Below are 14,852 nucleotides of genomic sequence, written 5' to 3' on the forward strand. Positions count from 1 at the left end.
GGCTGGGTGTGTCTGCATCTAAGCCACCCTTCAGCAAACCTTTCCTGCCACCTCTCCCACGCCCTTCCTATGGTGCTCCACCCTTGCCATTCCCAACATCCTTTTCTCCCACCAGCATTACAAACTGGCTCTCCACTCCACATTGACATTATAGTACTGTGCAGAATTCACGTGTGTGTGTGTGTGTGTGTGTGTGTGTGTGTGTGTGTGTGTGTGTGTGTGTGTGTGTGTGTGTGTGTGTGTGTGTGTGTGTGTGTGTGTGTGGTGTGGTGTGTGTGTGTGGTGTGGTGTGGTGTGTGTGTGTGTGTGTGTGTGTGTGTGTGAAGACTATCGCACAGTACTTTAACTTCAAGATATCATCGGCCATCTGCTCGAAGTTTCAGCTGACTTTAACACCTCTATTGTGAATGGCAATTGACCTTGTGACTAAGGAATTCAAAGATATACAATTTATAATAATCACTATCCATAACTGATAGGCCAATTCTGTATAAAAATGGCAATTTTCTGTTCAGACTTCAGAAAAGTGTGGGTGACAGAGGTCACGATGTTCACTTTGTGCACAAGTAAAATATAAATTGTGCATTCTGGGCCAAGTTATTTTAGTTATCTTAGTGATGATCGTTACTTTAACATCTCCACCAGTCAGGACATGCCCTTTTCTCATTGCTACCATCAGGGAGGAGGTACAGGAGCCTGAAGGCACACACTTAACGATTCAGGAACAGCTTCTTCCCCTCCACCAATAGGTTTCTAAAAGAACCACGGACCCATGAACACCACCTCACTGTTTTGCTCTTCTTTTGCACCTCTTGTTTAATTTTCTCACATGTATATTTCAGATTATAATTTGTAGCATTGCACTGTACTGCTGCTACTGCACAGCAACATATTTCACATCAGATGTCAATGATAATAAACCTGATTCTGGAATACGGGGAGAAGGCAGGAGATCGGTGCTGAGAGGGAAATGAATCAGCCATGATGAAATGACAGAGCAGACTCAATGGGCCAAATGGCCTAATTCTTATGGTCTTATAGTCTCTCCCCAGAGAGCTTACCCAGGGCTCTGTGATGTTGTCACAAAGTATGACGCGGACGTTGTTGACCAGGATGAAAGGTGGCTGGCAGGAAAGCAAATTGTCCATAACCTGTAAAAACAAATCCTCAATAAACCAAAATGTTTTGTTTCTGGATGAGACAGAAAGAGAGAGAGACAGGGAGACAGAGACTGAGAGAGAGAGAGAGAGAGAGACAGAGAAAGAGAGAGACAGGGAGAGAGAGAGACAGAGAGTCAGAAAGAGAGAGAGACAGAGAAACACAGAGAGAGAGACAGAGAGACAGAGACAGAGACAGACAGACAGAGAGACGGGGAGAGAGAGAGACAGAGACAGGGTGAGAGAGAGACAGAGAGACAGGGGGTGAGAGAGAGAGAGAGACAGAGAGACAGAGAGACAAAGAGAGAGAGAGACGGGGAGAGAGAGAGATAGAGATAAAGAGACAGAGAGACAGAGACAGAGAGACAGAGACACAGAGACAGAGAGAGAGAGACGGGGAGAGAGAGAGAGAGACAGAGAGACGGGGAGAGAGAGACTCAGAGACACAGAGAGAGACAGACAGAGAGAGAGAGAAAGAGAGACAGAGAGACAGGGTGAGAGAGAGAGACAGACACAGAGAGAGACAGAGAGACGGGGTGAGAGAGAGACAGAGACACAGAGACAGACAGAGAGAGAGAGAAAGAGAGAGAGAGAGAGAGAGGGGAGAGAGAGATAGAGAGACAGAGAGACAGGGGGTGAGAGAGAGAGACAGAGAGATGGGGTGAGAGAGAGAGACAGAGAGATGGGGTGAGAGAGAGACAGAGAGAGAGAGACGGGTGAGAGAGAGAGACAGAGACAGAGACAGAGAGATGGGGTGAGAGAGAGAGACAGAGACACAGAGAGAGACAGAGAGATGGGGTGAGAGAGAGAGAGACAGAGACACAGAGAGAGACAGAGAGATGGGGTGAGAGAGAGAGACAGAGAGATGGGGTGAGAGAGAGACAGAGAGAGAGAGACGGGTGAGAGAGAGACAGAGACAGAGAGAGAGACAGAGAAATGGGGTGAGAGAGAGAGACAGAGACACAGAGAGAGACAGAGAGATGGGGTGAGAGAGAGAGACAGAGAGATGGGGTGAGAGAGAGAGAGACAGAGACACAGAGAGAGACAGAGAGATGGGGTGAGAGAGAGAGAGACGGGTGAGAGAGAGAGACAGAGAGAGAGAGAGAGAGATGTGCTGCCCTATGGACAAACAGCGGCCAGTGATTGGGATTGGATTCTTGCCACTGTCTGTGAGGAGTTTGTACGTTCACCCCGTGACCACGTGGGTTTCCTCTGGGTGCTCCCTCAGTCCAAAGGTTGGTAGGTTAATTGTAAATTGACTAGACTAGGATTAAATTGGGGCATTGCTGGGCAGCCAAGTTACACTGACACCAGAAGCACAGTGAACTTGCGGACTTCTCTCGGACTGTGTTGGTTGTTGAAACAAATGACACGTTTCACTGTATATTTAAATGCACGTGACAAATCATGCTAATTTCACTGATACTCACCATGGTTCGGATCCACTGAAGGTACTGAATGAAGTATCCGAGTTGCTTGATAATGAGGCACTCTCTGACCTGAGATTAAAATGGACTGGTCAGTACTGAGCACATTAATAACAGAGCACAGTTGTTGCTGTTTCTCTCTGGGAGCGCTCGGTTCATATCCGGCCCTGTTCACTTGCCTTGGTCCTGATTGGCTACTCCTTCAGTTGAGCCCAAGCTCCACCCTGACTGTATCATTCGACATCTCTCCACCTGTGTCTCCAGATTACTCCGTCCCCCCCTCCAGAGCCACCTCCCTCCTTTTCTCTGTCAAAGTCAAGTTTGACAAGTCCACGTGTGCACAGGTGCAATGAGGAACTTACTTGCAGCAACATCACAGGCTCAGAGCGTCCGATACGCAGCATTCACAAGAAAAACATAGACAGAAATTATGCACAATTTATACAAGAAGGAACACAATGAAAACAAGGTCCGCTCCAATGCAAGAGTATCGTAGCACTGCTAAGCTGCAGTGGTTAGGGCTGGTTGGTTCTAGGACCAAACTGCTGAGAACGTCTTTATCCAAGTTTTCACAACTCACCTTCTCAATTTCTGATTTAACGGTTGTAGTAATCGCCTCCTGGGCTGTGTCGATTCTCTGGATGGTGTTATTAATGAGACCCTGAAACAAAAAATTAAATTAATTATTTAAAATAAGAATATTATAGTTTCTTCAGCTTTATCATACAACACGGGGTGCAACATGCGAGGTAATGTTGCAGTTCTATAAAACTCTGATTATACAGAGTTAACTATAATTCTGTATAAGATTTATCCATAAAGTTATGTTAAACTCTCTATCATTCTTACTTATGTATTGCTTCCCCCGGGTCCCGTCCTCCTTCCCTTCCTTTTTTCCTGTTGTCCACTCCATAAAGAAATTCATTAGGAATTTGAGGAGGTTTGGTATGTCACCAAAAACACTCAGAGATTTCTCCAGATGTACTGAGGGCAGCATTCTAACTGGCTGATTCTCTGTCTGGTGTGGAGTTGGAGGGGGTGTTACTGTACAGGGTCGAAACAAGCCGCAGAGAGTCGTAAACTTGGTCATGGGTACCAGCCTGCCCAGCACCCAGGACATCTTCAAGGAGCAATGCCTCAAAAAGACGATGTCCTTTATTAAGGACTACCCATCACTCAGGACATGCCCTTTTCTCATCGCTACCATCAGGGAGGAGGCACAGAAGCCTGAAAACACACACTCAGCGATTCAGGAACAACTTCTTCCCTCCGCCATTTGATTTCTGAATGGACCAAACACATTAACACTACCTCACTACTTTTTATTTCTAATTTGAACTACTTATTTAATTGAACTATTTAATATAAATAGATACATAGCCTTTTTTCTCTCTGTTATTATGTATTGTGTTGTATTGCTGCCATCGAAAAGCCTGGGTCCATCCTTGGCTACAACCCGGACGGACTCTTGAGTTAGTGGTGGAGGAGGTCACTAAACAGTTATCCATTATGGACAACCGGGCACATACTCTCCATGACCTACTGAATAAGCAGTGGAGCATCCTCTCGAACAGACTCATTCAGTTCCACTGTCACAAGGATCGTTACAGAAAACCTTTCCTACCAAATGCAATAAGCACGTACAACAGTTCATCTCTGTGCGACAGGAGAACACACACCATAGTTCAAGAGTCTCGGTTTTTTATTTCATACATTATTATTGCACAGTATTGCACATAGGCAAATTCTTATTGTGTATTTATTATTCTGTACTTCGTTATTAGTTAAGTTGGCGCGTGGCCAAGTGGTTAAGGCGTTCGTCTAGTGATCTGAAGGTCGCTAGTTCGAGCCTACGCTGAGGCTGTGTGTGTGTCCTTGAGCAAGGCACTTAACCACACATTGCTCTGCGACGACACTGGTGCCAAGCTGTCCTAATGCCCTTCCCTTGGACAACATCGGTGGCATGGAGAGGGGAGACTTGCAGCTTGGGCAACTGTCGGTCTTCCATAAAGAAAAACCCTGCCCAGGCTTGCGCCCTGGTAACTTTCCAAGGTGCAAATTCATGGTCTATCAAGACTAACGGAGGCCTACATATTAGTTAAGTTTGCTAAGTTTTAAATGTTGCTGCTGTAACAAAAGAATTTCCCAAATAGGATCAATGAAGTATTTATTATTATTATTAGTATTATTATCACAAGGTTCACAAATTTCACAACATCTGCCGGTGATAATAATTCTCATTCTGATTCTCTCCTCTCCTATCAGATATTTTCTTCTCCGGCCCTCAATCTTTCTCACCCACCTAGCTGCACTATCCTCCTTCCCCTACCTCAGCTTTTCATTCCGGCATCTTTCCCCTTCCTTCTCAGTCCTGAAGAAGGTTCTTGACCTGAAACATCAACTGTTTATTCATTTCCATAGACGCTGCCTGACCTGCTGAATTCCTCCAGTATTTTTGTGTGTGTGTTGCCCTCTATAATCAGAGAGATTTTATAGAGTATTATGTTTAGTTTTGGTCACCTCGTTATTGGAAGAACGTGGAAGCTTTAGAGAAGGTGACAAGGATATTGACCAGGATGCTGCCTGGATTACAGAGCATGTCTTATGAGGAGAGGTTGAGTGATCTTGAAGTTTTCTCTTTGGAATGAAGGAGAATGAGAGGTGACTTGATAGAGGTGTACAAGATGATAAGGCATAGATCGAGTCGACAACCAGTGCCTTTTTCCCTGGGCAGAAATCCTGGGGGGATAATTTTAAGGTGATTGGAGGAAAGTGTAGTGGAGATGTCAGAGGTAGTTTTTTTACACAGAGAATGGAGGGTGTTGATGCACCATCAATAACTCACTCTGAGACGTAAGAAGCGAGATATCGGCTTTTATTGACTGGAAGAATGAACAACGCTACATCCTGGAGAATGAAGCCGGGCTCAGGCCTCAATCGCCTTTATACAGGGGTCTGTGGGAGGGGCCACAGGAGCAGTCAGCAGGGGTCTGTGGGAGGAGCCACAGGAGCAGTCCAGACAGGTATATGTAGTTCACCACAGGTGTATGGAATGTGCTGTCAAGGTGGGCTGGTAGAGGCAGATACAATAAGGACATTTAAGTAACTCTTGGATAGGTAGAGGAGTCCCAGACCAGAGGACACAGCCTCAGGGTAGAGGGAGGTCCATTTAGAACGGAGATGAGGAGGAGTTTCATTAGTCAGAGGGTAGTGAATCTGTGGAATTTGTTACCACAGGTGGCTGTAGATGCCAAGTCTTTGGGTATATTTAAGGCAAAGGTTGATAGGTTCTAGATTTGTCAGGGCATGAAGGGATATGGGGACAGGCAGGAGGCTGGGGCAGAGAGGGAAAATAGATCAGCCATGATGAGATTGCGCAGCAGACTCGATGAGCCAGATGGCCTAACTCTGTTTCTATGCTTTATGGTCTTATGGTCATTTCTTACTTCTGTAGTTGTTAACTTCATTCTGACCACTCCAAATATCATTCTTCTGCAAATCTCTCTCAGGGCGAAATCTCTGCCTCTGCTCTTACTGTCAGACCATTTCAAATTAGCAATCTCAACTTTGCAAAGACAGGCACAGGCCATTCAGCCCATCGAACGTGCCAATCCACAGGAAGCTGTCTCCACCAATCTTGATGCTCCCTGTGGCCACACAGTTGTGAGCAGAGAGCACAGAACAGCAGAAGACAGAAACAGCCCCCTCACCCCCCAATGCTCTGCCAAGCTCATTAAACTAATGACACCCAGTTAACGTAAAGCTTTAGAAAATAAAAGGGGCACGGCTGCTTAGTGGCTAGTATGACATTTTACAGTTCAATCACGGGCTTCCTCCTCACGCCTCTCTCAGCTATTTCAGGTTTCATAGCTTGCCTCTCTCCCTTAATGGGAGAGAAATTCCCATTAATCCTCCAACCTGATGGCATGAACATTGATTTCTCTAACTTCTGTTAATGCCCCCCTCCCCTTCTTACCTGATCCCTTATTTATTTATTTCCCCCCTTTTTTCCTCTCTTCCCCCTTTTTTTCTCTCTCTCTGCCCATCACTCTGCCTGTTCTCCATTTCCCTCTGGTGCTTCCCTCCCCCTTTCTTTCTCCCGAGGCCTCCCATCCCATGATCCTCTCCCTTCTCCAGCTCTGTCTCCCTTTTGCCAATCACCTTTCCGGCTCTCAGCTTCACCCCACCCCCTCTGGTCTTCTCCTATCATTTTGGATTCCCCCCCCTCCCCACTTTCAAATCTCTTACTATCTCTTCTTTCAGTTAGTCGTGACGAAGAGTCTTGGCCCAAAACGTCGACTGTACTTCCTATAGATGCTGCCTGGCCTGCTGCGTTCCACCAGCAGTTTGTGTGTTGCTTGAATTTGCAGCATCTGCAGATCACCTCGTGTGAGAAATTATCACCTCCTTTTCTAATCAAACTTGTGTTTCAGCTTATCTTCCATCTTCAAACTCCTCTCCCCACCCCAACTTGCTCCTTCTGTCTCTCAGTCTTTATCTTTCTGTGCTTCCATCACACGCTACTACCTCCCAACTCCCCCCCATCACGTCCCTCCCCTCCCCTTCCTGCCTGTCACCTTCCACCCCTCATCAGTCCGCCGAGCACTTTAGACTCCGGCTTCACCACTCCCTCCCTCCCCACCCCCATACCAACCATCTGCCCCTCAGTCCTGAAGCAGGGTCTCGACAGCAGTTCCCCTCTCCACCCCCACCCCACAGACCCCACATGTACTGCTCGTCCTGCTGAGTTCCTGCAGCAGTTTGCGTGCTGTGAGGCGTGTGGTTAGTGCAGGGAAGAGACCATAAGACCATAAACGTAGGAGCTGATCCCAGTCAGCTCCACCATTCCACCATGGCAGATTTATTAACCCTCTCAACCCCATCCTCCTGCCTTCACCCCCTGACCTCTGACACTCTGCCTAATCAGGAACCTGTCAAACTCTGCTTTAAATATAATTGAATTGACTTTATTTCTCACATCCTTCACGTCCACAAGGAGTAAAAACCGTTACGTTACGTCTCTGTCTATACCCAATGATTTGGTCTCCACATCCATCTGTAGCAGTGAATTCCACAGATTCACCACACTCTGGTGAAAGAAATTCCTCTTCATCTCTGTTCTAAAGGGACGTCCCTCTGTTCTGAGGCTGTGCCCTCTGTCCTAGATTCCCCCACTATAGGAAACATCCTCTCCACATCCACTCTATCTGTGTCCTCTGTCCTAGATCCCCCCACTATAGGAAACATCCTCTCCACATCCACTCTATCTGTGCCCTCTGTCCTAGACTGCCCCACTACAGGAAACATCCTCTCCACATCCACTCTATCTGTGCCCTCTGTCCTAGACTCCCCCACTACAGGAAACATCCTCTCCACATCCACTCTATCTGTGCCCTCTGTCCTAGACTCCCCCACTACAGGAAACATCCTCTCCACATCCACTCTATCTGTGCCCTCTGTCCTAGACTCCCCCACTACAGGAAACATCCTCTCCACATCCACTCTATCTGTGCCCTCTGTCCTAGACTCCCCCACTATAGGAAACATCCTCTCCACATCCACTCTATCTGTGCCCTCTGTCCTAGACTGCCCCACTACAGGAAACATCCTCTCCACATCCACTCTATCTGTGCCCTCTGGTCCTAGACTCCCCCACTATAGGAAACATCCTCTCCACATCCACTCTATCTGTGTCCTCTGTCCTAGACTCCTCCACTATAGGAAACATCCTCTCCACATCCACTCTATCTGTGTCCTCTAGTCCTAGACTCCCCCACTATAGGAAACATCCTCTCCACATCCACTCTATCTGTGTCCTCTGGTCCTAGACTCCCCCACAATAGGAAACATCCTCTCCACATCCACTCTATCTGTGTCCTCTGTCCTAGACTCCCCCACTACAGGAAACATCCTCTCCACATCCACTCTATCTGTGCCCTCTGTCCTAGACTGCCCCACTACAGGAAACATCCTCTCCACATCCACTCTATCTGTGTCCTCTGTCCTAGATCCCCCCACTATAGGAAACATCCTCTCCACATCCACTCTATCTGTGCCCTCTGGTCCTAGACTCCCCCACTATAGGAAACATCCTCTCCACATCCACTCTATCTGTGTCCTCTGTCCTAGACTCCTCCACTATAGGAAACATCCTCTCCACATCCACTCTATCTGTGTCCTCTAGTCCTAGACTCCCCCACTATAGGAAACATCCTCTCCACATCCACTCTATCTGTGTCCTCTGGTCCTAGACTCCCCCACAATAGGAAACATCCTCTCCACATCCACTCTATCTGTGTCCTCTGTCCTAGACTCCCCCACTACAGGAAACATCCTCTCCACATCCACTCCAAGTCGGCCTGGAGATGAAGTAGCAGATGGATGGAAGGGCTGAGTGGCCTGGCACTGGTCCTGTGCCGAGAAGGAGTTAGGCCACACGATAACCTCACTCAGGCAGAACGGGCAGGGGGAATTGCAGGAAAATAATGTCCCAAAGAGCCTGTCACAAATCATGGGTCCTTAATTTTAATGGAACACAGGAATGGAAAGTCGATGCTGCTCTGACCCCACCCAGAACAAAGTGGGACATTACCAGCTGTTACTGACTTTCTACATGGTTGTAAACTTGAACTTGAGTTTGAGATTGGGCCTCGTGTGGTGAGATCCCACAGCAGAAAATGGCCTTGTCCTATTAACCCCCGCCACACGTGAGGCGCTCTGTCTCTCAGTGAAATACATACCCGTATCCCGGGAGCGAAGGATGCCAAATACTGGAAGCTCGCGTTCAGCTGCGCCTGCAAAGGAAAGCAATGTGTGTGAGATCTTCACCCAACAGATTAGTTTACACATAATCCACTGCCCAACAATTCAGATGTATCGATGGTCCACAACCTGGCTCAGAAATTACCCATGTTCCCTCTAAACTCACCGAGACCCCGGTTCCCACATTCCCTCTAAACTCACCGAGACCCCGGTTCCCACATTCCCTCTAAACTCACCGAGACCGCAAATCCCACATTCCCTCTAAACTCACCGAGACCCCGGTTCCCACATTCCCTCTAAACTCACCGAGACCCCAAATCCCACATTCCCTCTAAACTCACCGAGACCCCGGTTCCCACATTCCCTCTAAACTCACCGAGACCCCAAATCCCACATTCCCTCTAAACTCACCGAGACCCCAAATCCCACATTCCCTCTAAACTCACCAAGACCCCGGTTCCCACATTCCCTCTAAACTCACCGAGACCCCAATTCCCGCATTCCCTCTAAACTCACCGAGACCCCAGTTCCCACATTCCCTCTAAACTCACCGAGACCCCAATTCCCGCATTCCCTCTAAACTCACCGAGACCCCGGTTCCCACATTCCCTCTAAACTCACCGAGACCCCCGGTTCCCACATTCCCTCTAAACTCACCGAGACCCCGGTTCCCACATTCCCTCTAAACTCACCGAGACCCCAATTCCCACATTCCCTCTAAACTCTCCGAGACCCCGGTTCCCACATTCCCTCTAAACTCACCGAGACCCCGGTTCCCACATTCCCTCTAAACTCACCGAGACCCCGGTTTCCACATTCACACTCAGAGGGAAAGGGAATAGGCTGTCAGTACAGATTAGTCCTGTGGCTATTGTCCTTAGCAATAAGTATGTCACTTTGGATACCCTTTGGCATTGACCTCTCAGGGGACAAGCTACAGCTCAGTAAGGCTTCACTTCCTACACTCCCTCTAAACTCACCGAAATTCTGCAGATGCTGGAAATCTTGAGCAACACACACAAAGTACCGGAGGAACTCAATAGGTCAGCATCTATGGAGGAAAGTGATATTTTGGGCCGAGATGACTCCTTCCTTTCCAGTCCCAATGCTGGGTCTTGAACCAAAACATTTCTCTCTCTGTAGATGCTGCCTGACCTGCAAATTTTTCCTCAGTTCTCCTTACCCTATATCACTAGTTTTAGATATCCCTGCAAAGGGACAAACTTTATTACCCTATCCATACCCATCATCATTTGTGTGCTTCTATCAGGTTACCCTGCTCCCTACCCCTCAGCCTCCTCTGTTCCAAATATACAAGCCCAGGCGATTCAGTCTGAAGAACTCCATCAGCAAGGAATCGGGCTCCTCGGCATTACCAATCCATGGCCACTAAGCTTACTAGTGCCTTTTGGCACATATCATTCAATGCCTTTTCTGTGTACCTGTCCCAGACCCCTTTCAATGGTGTTACAGGGAAATCCTATTCAGGACTCTGCACAAAACCCCAGTGAAACTCGTCAGCTTCCACTCTGGGGCATTCAAGCCCCCCCCCCCCCCATAATCATTGTGAAAAAACACCCACAGCGTGGCTACATATTTTCATGATTTGAAAGCAGAAGACCATGAACATACACTCAGTGGCCTCAAAAGGTTCCTGGTGTGTTACTGGGAGATGGGAACCGGGTTCCTGGTGTGTTACTGGGAGATGGGAACCGGGTTCCTGGTGTGTTACTGGGAGATGGGAACCGGGTTCCTGGTGTGTTGCTGGGAGATGGGAACCGGGTTCCTGGTGTGTTACTGGGAGATGGGAACCGGGTTCCTGGTGTGTTACTGGGAGATGGGAACCGGGTTCCTGGTGTGTTACTGGGAGATGGGAACCGGGTTCCTGGTGTGTTACTGGGAGATGGGAACCGGGTTCCTGGTGTGTTACTGGGAGATGGGAACCGGGTTCCTGGTGTGTTACTGGGAGATGGGAACCGGGTTCCTGGTGTGTTACTGGGAGATGGGAACCGGGTTCCTGGTGTGTTACTGGGAGATGGGAACTGGGTTCCTGGTGTGTTACTGGGAGATGGGAACCGGGTTCCTGGTGTGTTACTGGGAGATGGGAACCGGGTTCCTGGTGTGTTACTGGGAGATGGGAACCGGGTTCCTGGTGTGTTACTGGGAGATGGGAACTGGGTTTCTAGTGTGTTACTGGGAGATGGGAACCGGGTCCCTGGTGTGTTACTGGGAGATGGGAACCGGGTTCCTGGTGTGTTACTGGGAGATGGGAACCGGGTCCCTGGTGTGTTACTGGGAGATGGGAACCGGGTTCCTGGTGTGTTACTGGGAGATGGGAACTGGGTTTCTAGTGTGTTACTGGGAGATGGGAACCGGGTCCCTGGTGTGTTACTGGGAGATGGGAACCGGGTTCCTGGTGTGTTGCTGGGAGATGGGAACCGGGTTCCTGGTGTGTTGCTGGGAGATGGGAACTGGGTCCCTGGTGTGTTACTGGCAGATGGGAACCGGGTTTCTGGTGTGTTACTGGGAGATGGGAACTGGGTCCCTGGTGTGTTACTGGGAGATGGGAACCGGGTTCCTGGTGTGTTGCTGGGAGATGGGAACTGGGTTTCTAGTGTGTTGCTGGGAGATGGGAACTGGGTCCCTGGTGTGTTACTGGGAGATGGGAACCGGGTTCCTGGTGTGTTACTGGGAGATGGGAACTGGGTTTCTAGTGTGTTACTGGGAGATGGGAACTGGGTTTCTAGTGTGTTACTGGGAGATGGGAACTGGGTTTCTGGTGTGTTACTGGGAGATGGGAACCGGGTTCCTGGTGTGTTAATAGGAGTGGGGGTAATCAATATCCAGTGAATGAGATGCCAAACATTCAGGAATTCCAAATAACCGAACCTCTCGCCTGCTCAGTGTTCAGTCACATATGGACTAATGTTTGTACTGTCAACAGGCTTGCTTTTTTATAGGACATCAGATTTTTATAGAAAATCTGGTCACAACTACTCAAATAGCTTTTTAACAGGGGATTTATCAATTCGGGTAGATAGAGCTCGTTAGCCTGGGAAGGCAGTCCATCTAAGAGAGGGAAATCTCTGATTTCATACCTCCGCCGCCTTGCGGCCATACCCACTCATGGGAAAGTCTTCGGGAGTAAATCCTGAGGACAAATCTGGAGCTGGAGTCCCTAAGGCAGTCCGATGTTGGCTTCAACCTCGTTCTAGCAACTCCTGCGACGACACTGGTGCCAAGCTGTATCGGCCCTTGCCCTTCCCTTGGACAACATCGGTGGCGTGGAGAGGGGAGACTCTCTGCATGGGCAACTGCCAGTCTTCCATACAAACTTGGCCAGGCCTGCGCTCTGGAAACCATTCCAGGCGCAGATCCATGGTCTCGCGAGACTTACGGATGCCACCATGTTATCAATTTACTTGAAATTAAACGCCCCAGACATCCTGGTGGAATTCAAAATCCAGATCAAATACCCAGACTGCTAGTTGTCAGGGCATAAAGTGACCCCCCCAATCTGCCTCACCCCTCCTATCAATGTTGGCACCATATCTACACTTGGTGTCCTCTCTGTTAGGAGCCTGTTCTACCTAAAGAAGTGATCACTGAGTGTATGTTAGTCTTCTGCTGCTGTAGCCCATCCACTTCAAGGTTCGACGTGTTGTGCGTTCAGAGATGCTCTTCTGCACACCACTGTTGTAACACGTGGTTATTTGAGTTACTGTCACCTTCCTGTCAGCTAGAACCAGTCTGGCCATTCTCCTCTGACCTCTCTTATTAACAAGGCATTTTTGTCCACAGAACTGTCGCTCACTGGATATTTTTTTGTTTTTTGCACTGTCTCTGTAAACTCTGGAGACTGTTGTGTGTGAAAATCCCAGGAGATCAGCAGTTTCTGAGATACTCAAACCACCCCGTCTGGCACCAACAATCATTCCACAGTCAACGTCACTTAGATCACATTTCTTCCCCATTCTGATGTTTGGTCTGAACAACTGAACCTCTTGTCCATGTCTGCATGCTTTCATGCTGCCATGTGATTGATCAGATATGTGCATCAATGCACAGCTGTAAAGTGGCTTCACTTAGCAATATAGCTTCAAAGTAATTGTAAGCAGAAAACAAAAGACTGATACATTGATAACTGAGAATCTGAGTGAGGTCAGTAGAGGGGAAGCTGGGGAGCTGGAGAACTATTGAGTGCCCGTTCACTCTGTCACAACTGTGCGATGCCCACCTGCTCCGGTTTGGTTCTGTTCGCGAGCGTGCTCTCCAATGCTCGCAGCTTCTGAGCATGCTCAGTCATTTTACTTCTAATGGTCAGATTGCTCTGCAGGGAGAAACAAACAAGACCCTAATTCAGTTGCTGCAAAGAATCCGGAATAGAGCGATGTCTTCTAAAGGTGTATGGGGTTAGTCCGTGAACTGTTCACAGAGTCCACGGAGGGGAGGTTATCCATCTTTCCCACAAGCACAAATAGAGATAAAGATTTACTTTACTTGTCATACGTACATCAAAAAACACAGTGAAATGCATGAGTTGCATCAACGACCAACACAGCCCGAGGATGTGCTGGGGACAGCCTGCAAGTGTCAACATGCATGTCCACAGCTTACCGTACGTCTTTGGACTGTGGGACGAAAATGGAGCCCCCGGAGGAAAGCCACACTGTCACGGATAAAACATACAAACCCCTTACAGACGGCGATAGAACTGATCCCTGACCGCTGGTGCAGTCAAGTGATGTGCTAACCACTGCATATGTTGTCCTCCCTGAGGTCTGTGACCTCCTTTCCCTTGAAGTACATCCTCACACTTCGGAAACAGAGACCGGGTTCATGGTGCCATTCGTTTTTCTTTACCTCAGGACCATTGCGGGCCGCCGCTGCTGCTCGCCGTGGCCTGGAGGGTGCTGCCCAAGCTCTGACTCACAGTGTCCACTAAGTGTTCACAAAGATTAGCTCCCACTAAAGGGTGAGAGCTACTTGGATGTCTTACAGGTACAGTTGAGCTGCCAACATTGCCAGCTGAAGTCCGCCTGACTGGCAGACCACAGTTTCTGTGGCCTCAGAGCTGTGTGTCAGACGTGGCTATAAGCTACACTGGGGCCCCACAGGGGACTGTATTGGCTCCCTTCCTATTTACCCTGTGTACCTCGGACTTTAGATACTGTGGTGAACTACATATACTTGTCTGGACACGCCCCCTGCTGACTGCTCCTGTGGCTCCTCCCACAGACCCCGGTATAAAGGTGATGGAGGTCTGAGCCCGGCCACTCTGTCTCCAGGATGTTGTATAGTGGTCACTCACTGCTTGTTCCTTCTTCCAGTCAATAAAAGCCGATATCTCGCCTTTACGTCTCAGAGTGAGTTATTGATGGTGCATCAGATACAACACTGAGTCACGTCATCTGCAGAAATGACTCAGCAATAGTTGGGTGTATAAAGGAAGGACGGGAGGATGAATGCAGGGCCCTGGTGGAGTTCTTTGTCAAATGGTGCAAGC

At 48.6% G+C, this 14,852-nt stretch overlaps 1 protein-coding gene across 1 annotated transcript in view; it reads right to left on the bottom strand.

Annotated features, from left to right (window-relative positions):
* The window catches only part of LOC140735705 (prominin-2-like), a 91,514-nt gene that overhangs the window by 8,226 nt on the left and 68,436 nt on the right, over nt 1–14,852 (bottom strand). The window contains exons 18-22 of the mRNA XM_073061111.1: nt 13,584–13,676; nt 9,325–9,378; nt 3,165–3,245; nt 2,588–2,656; nt 1,062–1,151 (exon numbers count right to left, since the gene is read on the bottom strand). Coding sequence (XP_072917212.1) covers nt 1,062–1,151; nt 2,588–2,656; nt 3,165–3,245; nt 9,325–9,378; nt 13,584–13,676 — 387 coding nt within the window. The remainder of the gene's footprint in view (nt 1–1,061; nt 1,152–2,587; nt 2,657–3,164; nt 3,246–9,324; nt 9,379–13,583; nt 13,677–14,852) is intronic.

This window comes from Hemitrygon akajei, chromosome 1, assembly GCF_048418815.1.
Source record: "Hemitrygon akajei chromosome 1, sHemAka1.3, whole genome shotgun sequence".
In the NCBI taxonomy this organism is placed as follows: domain Eukaryota; kingdom Metazoa; phylum Chordata; class Chondrichthyes; order Myliobatiformes; family Dasyatidae; genus Hemitrygon; species Hemitrygon akajei.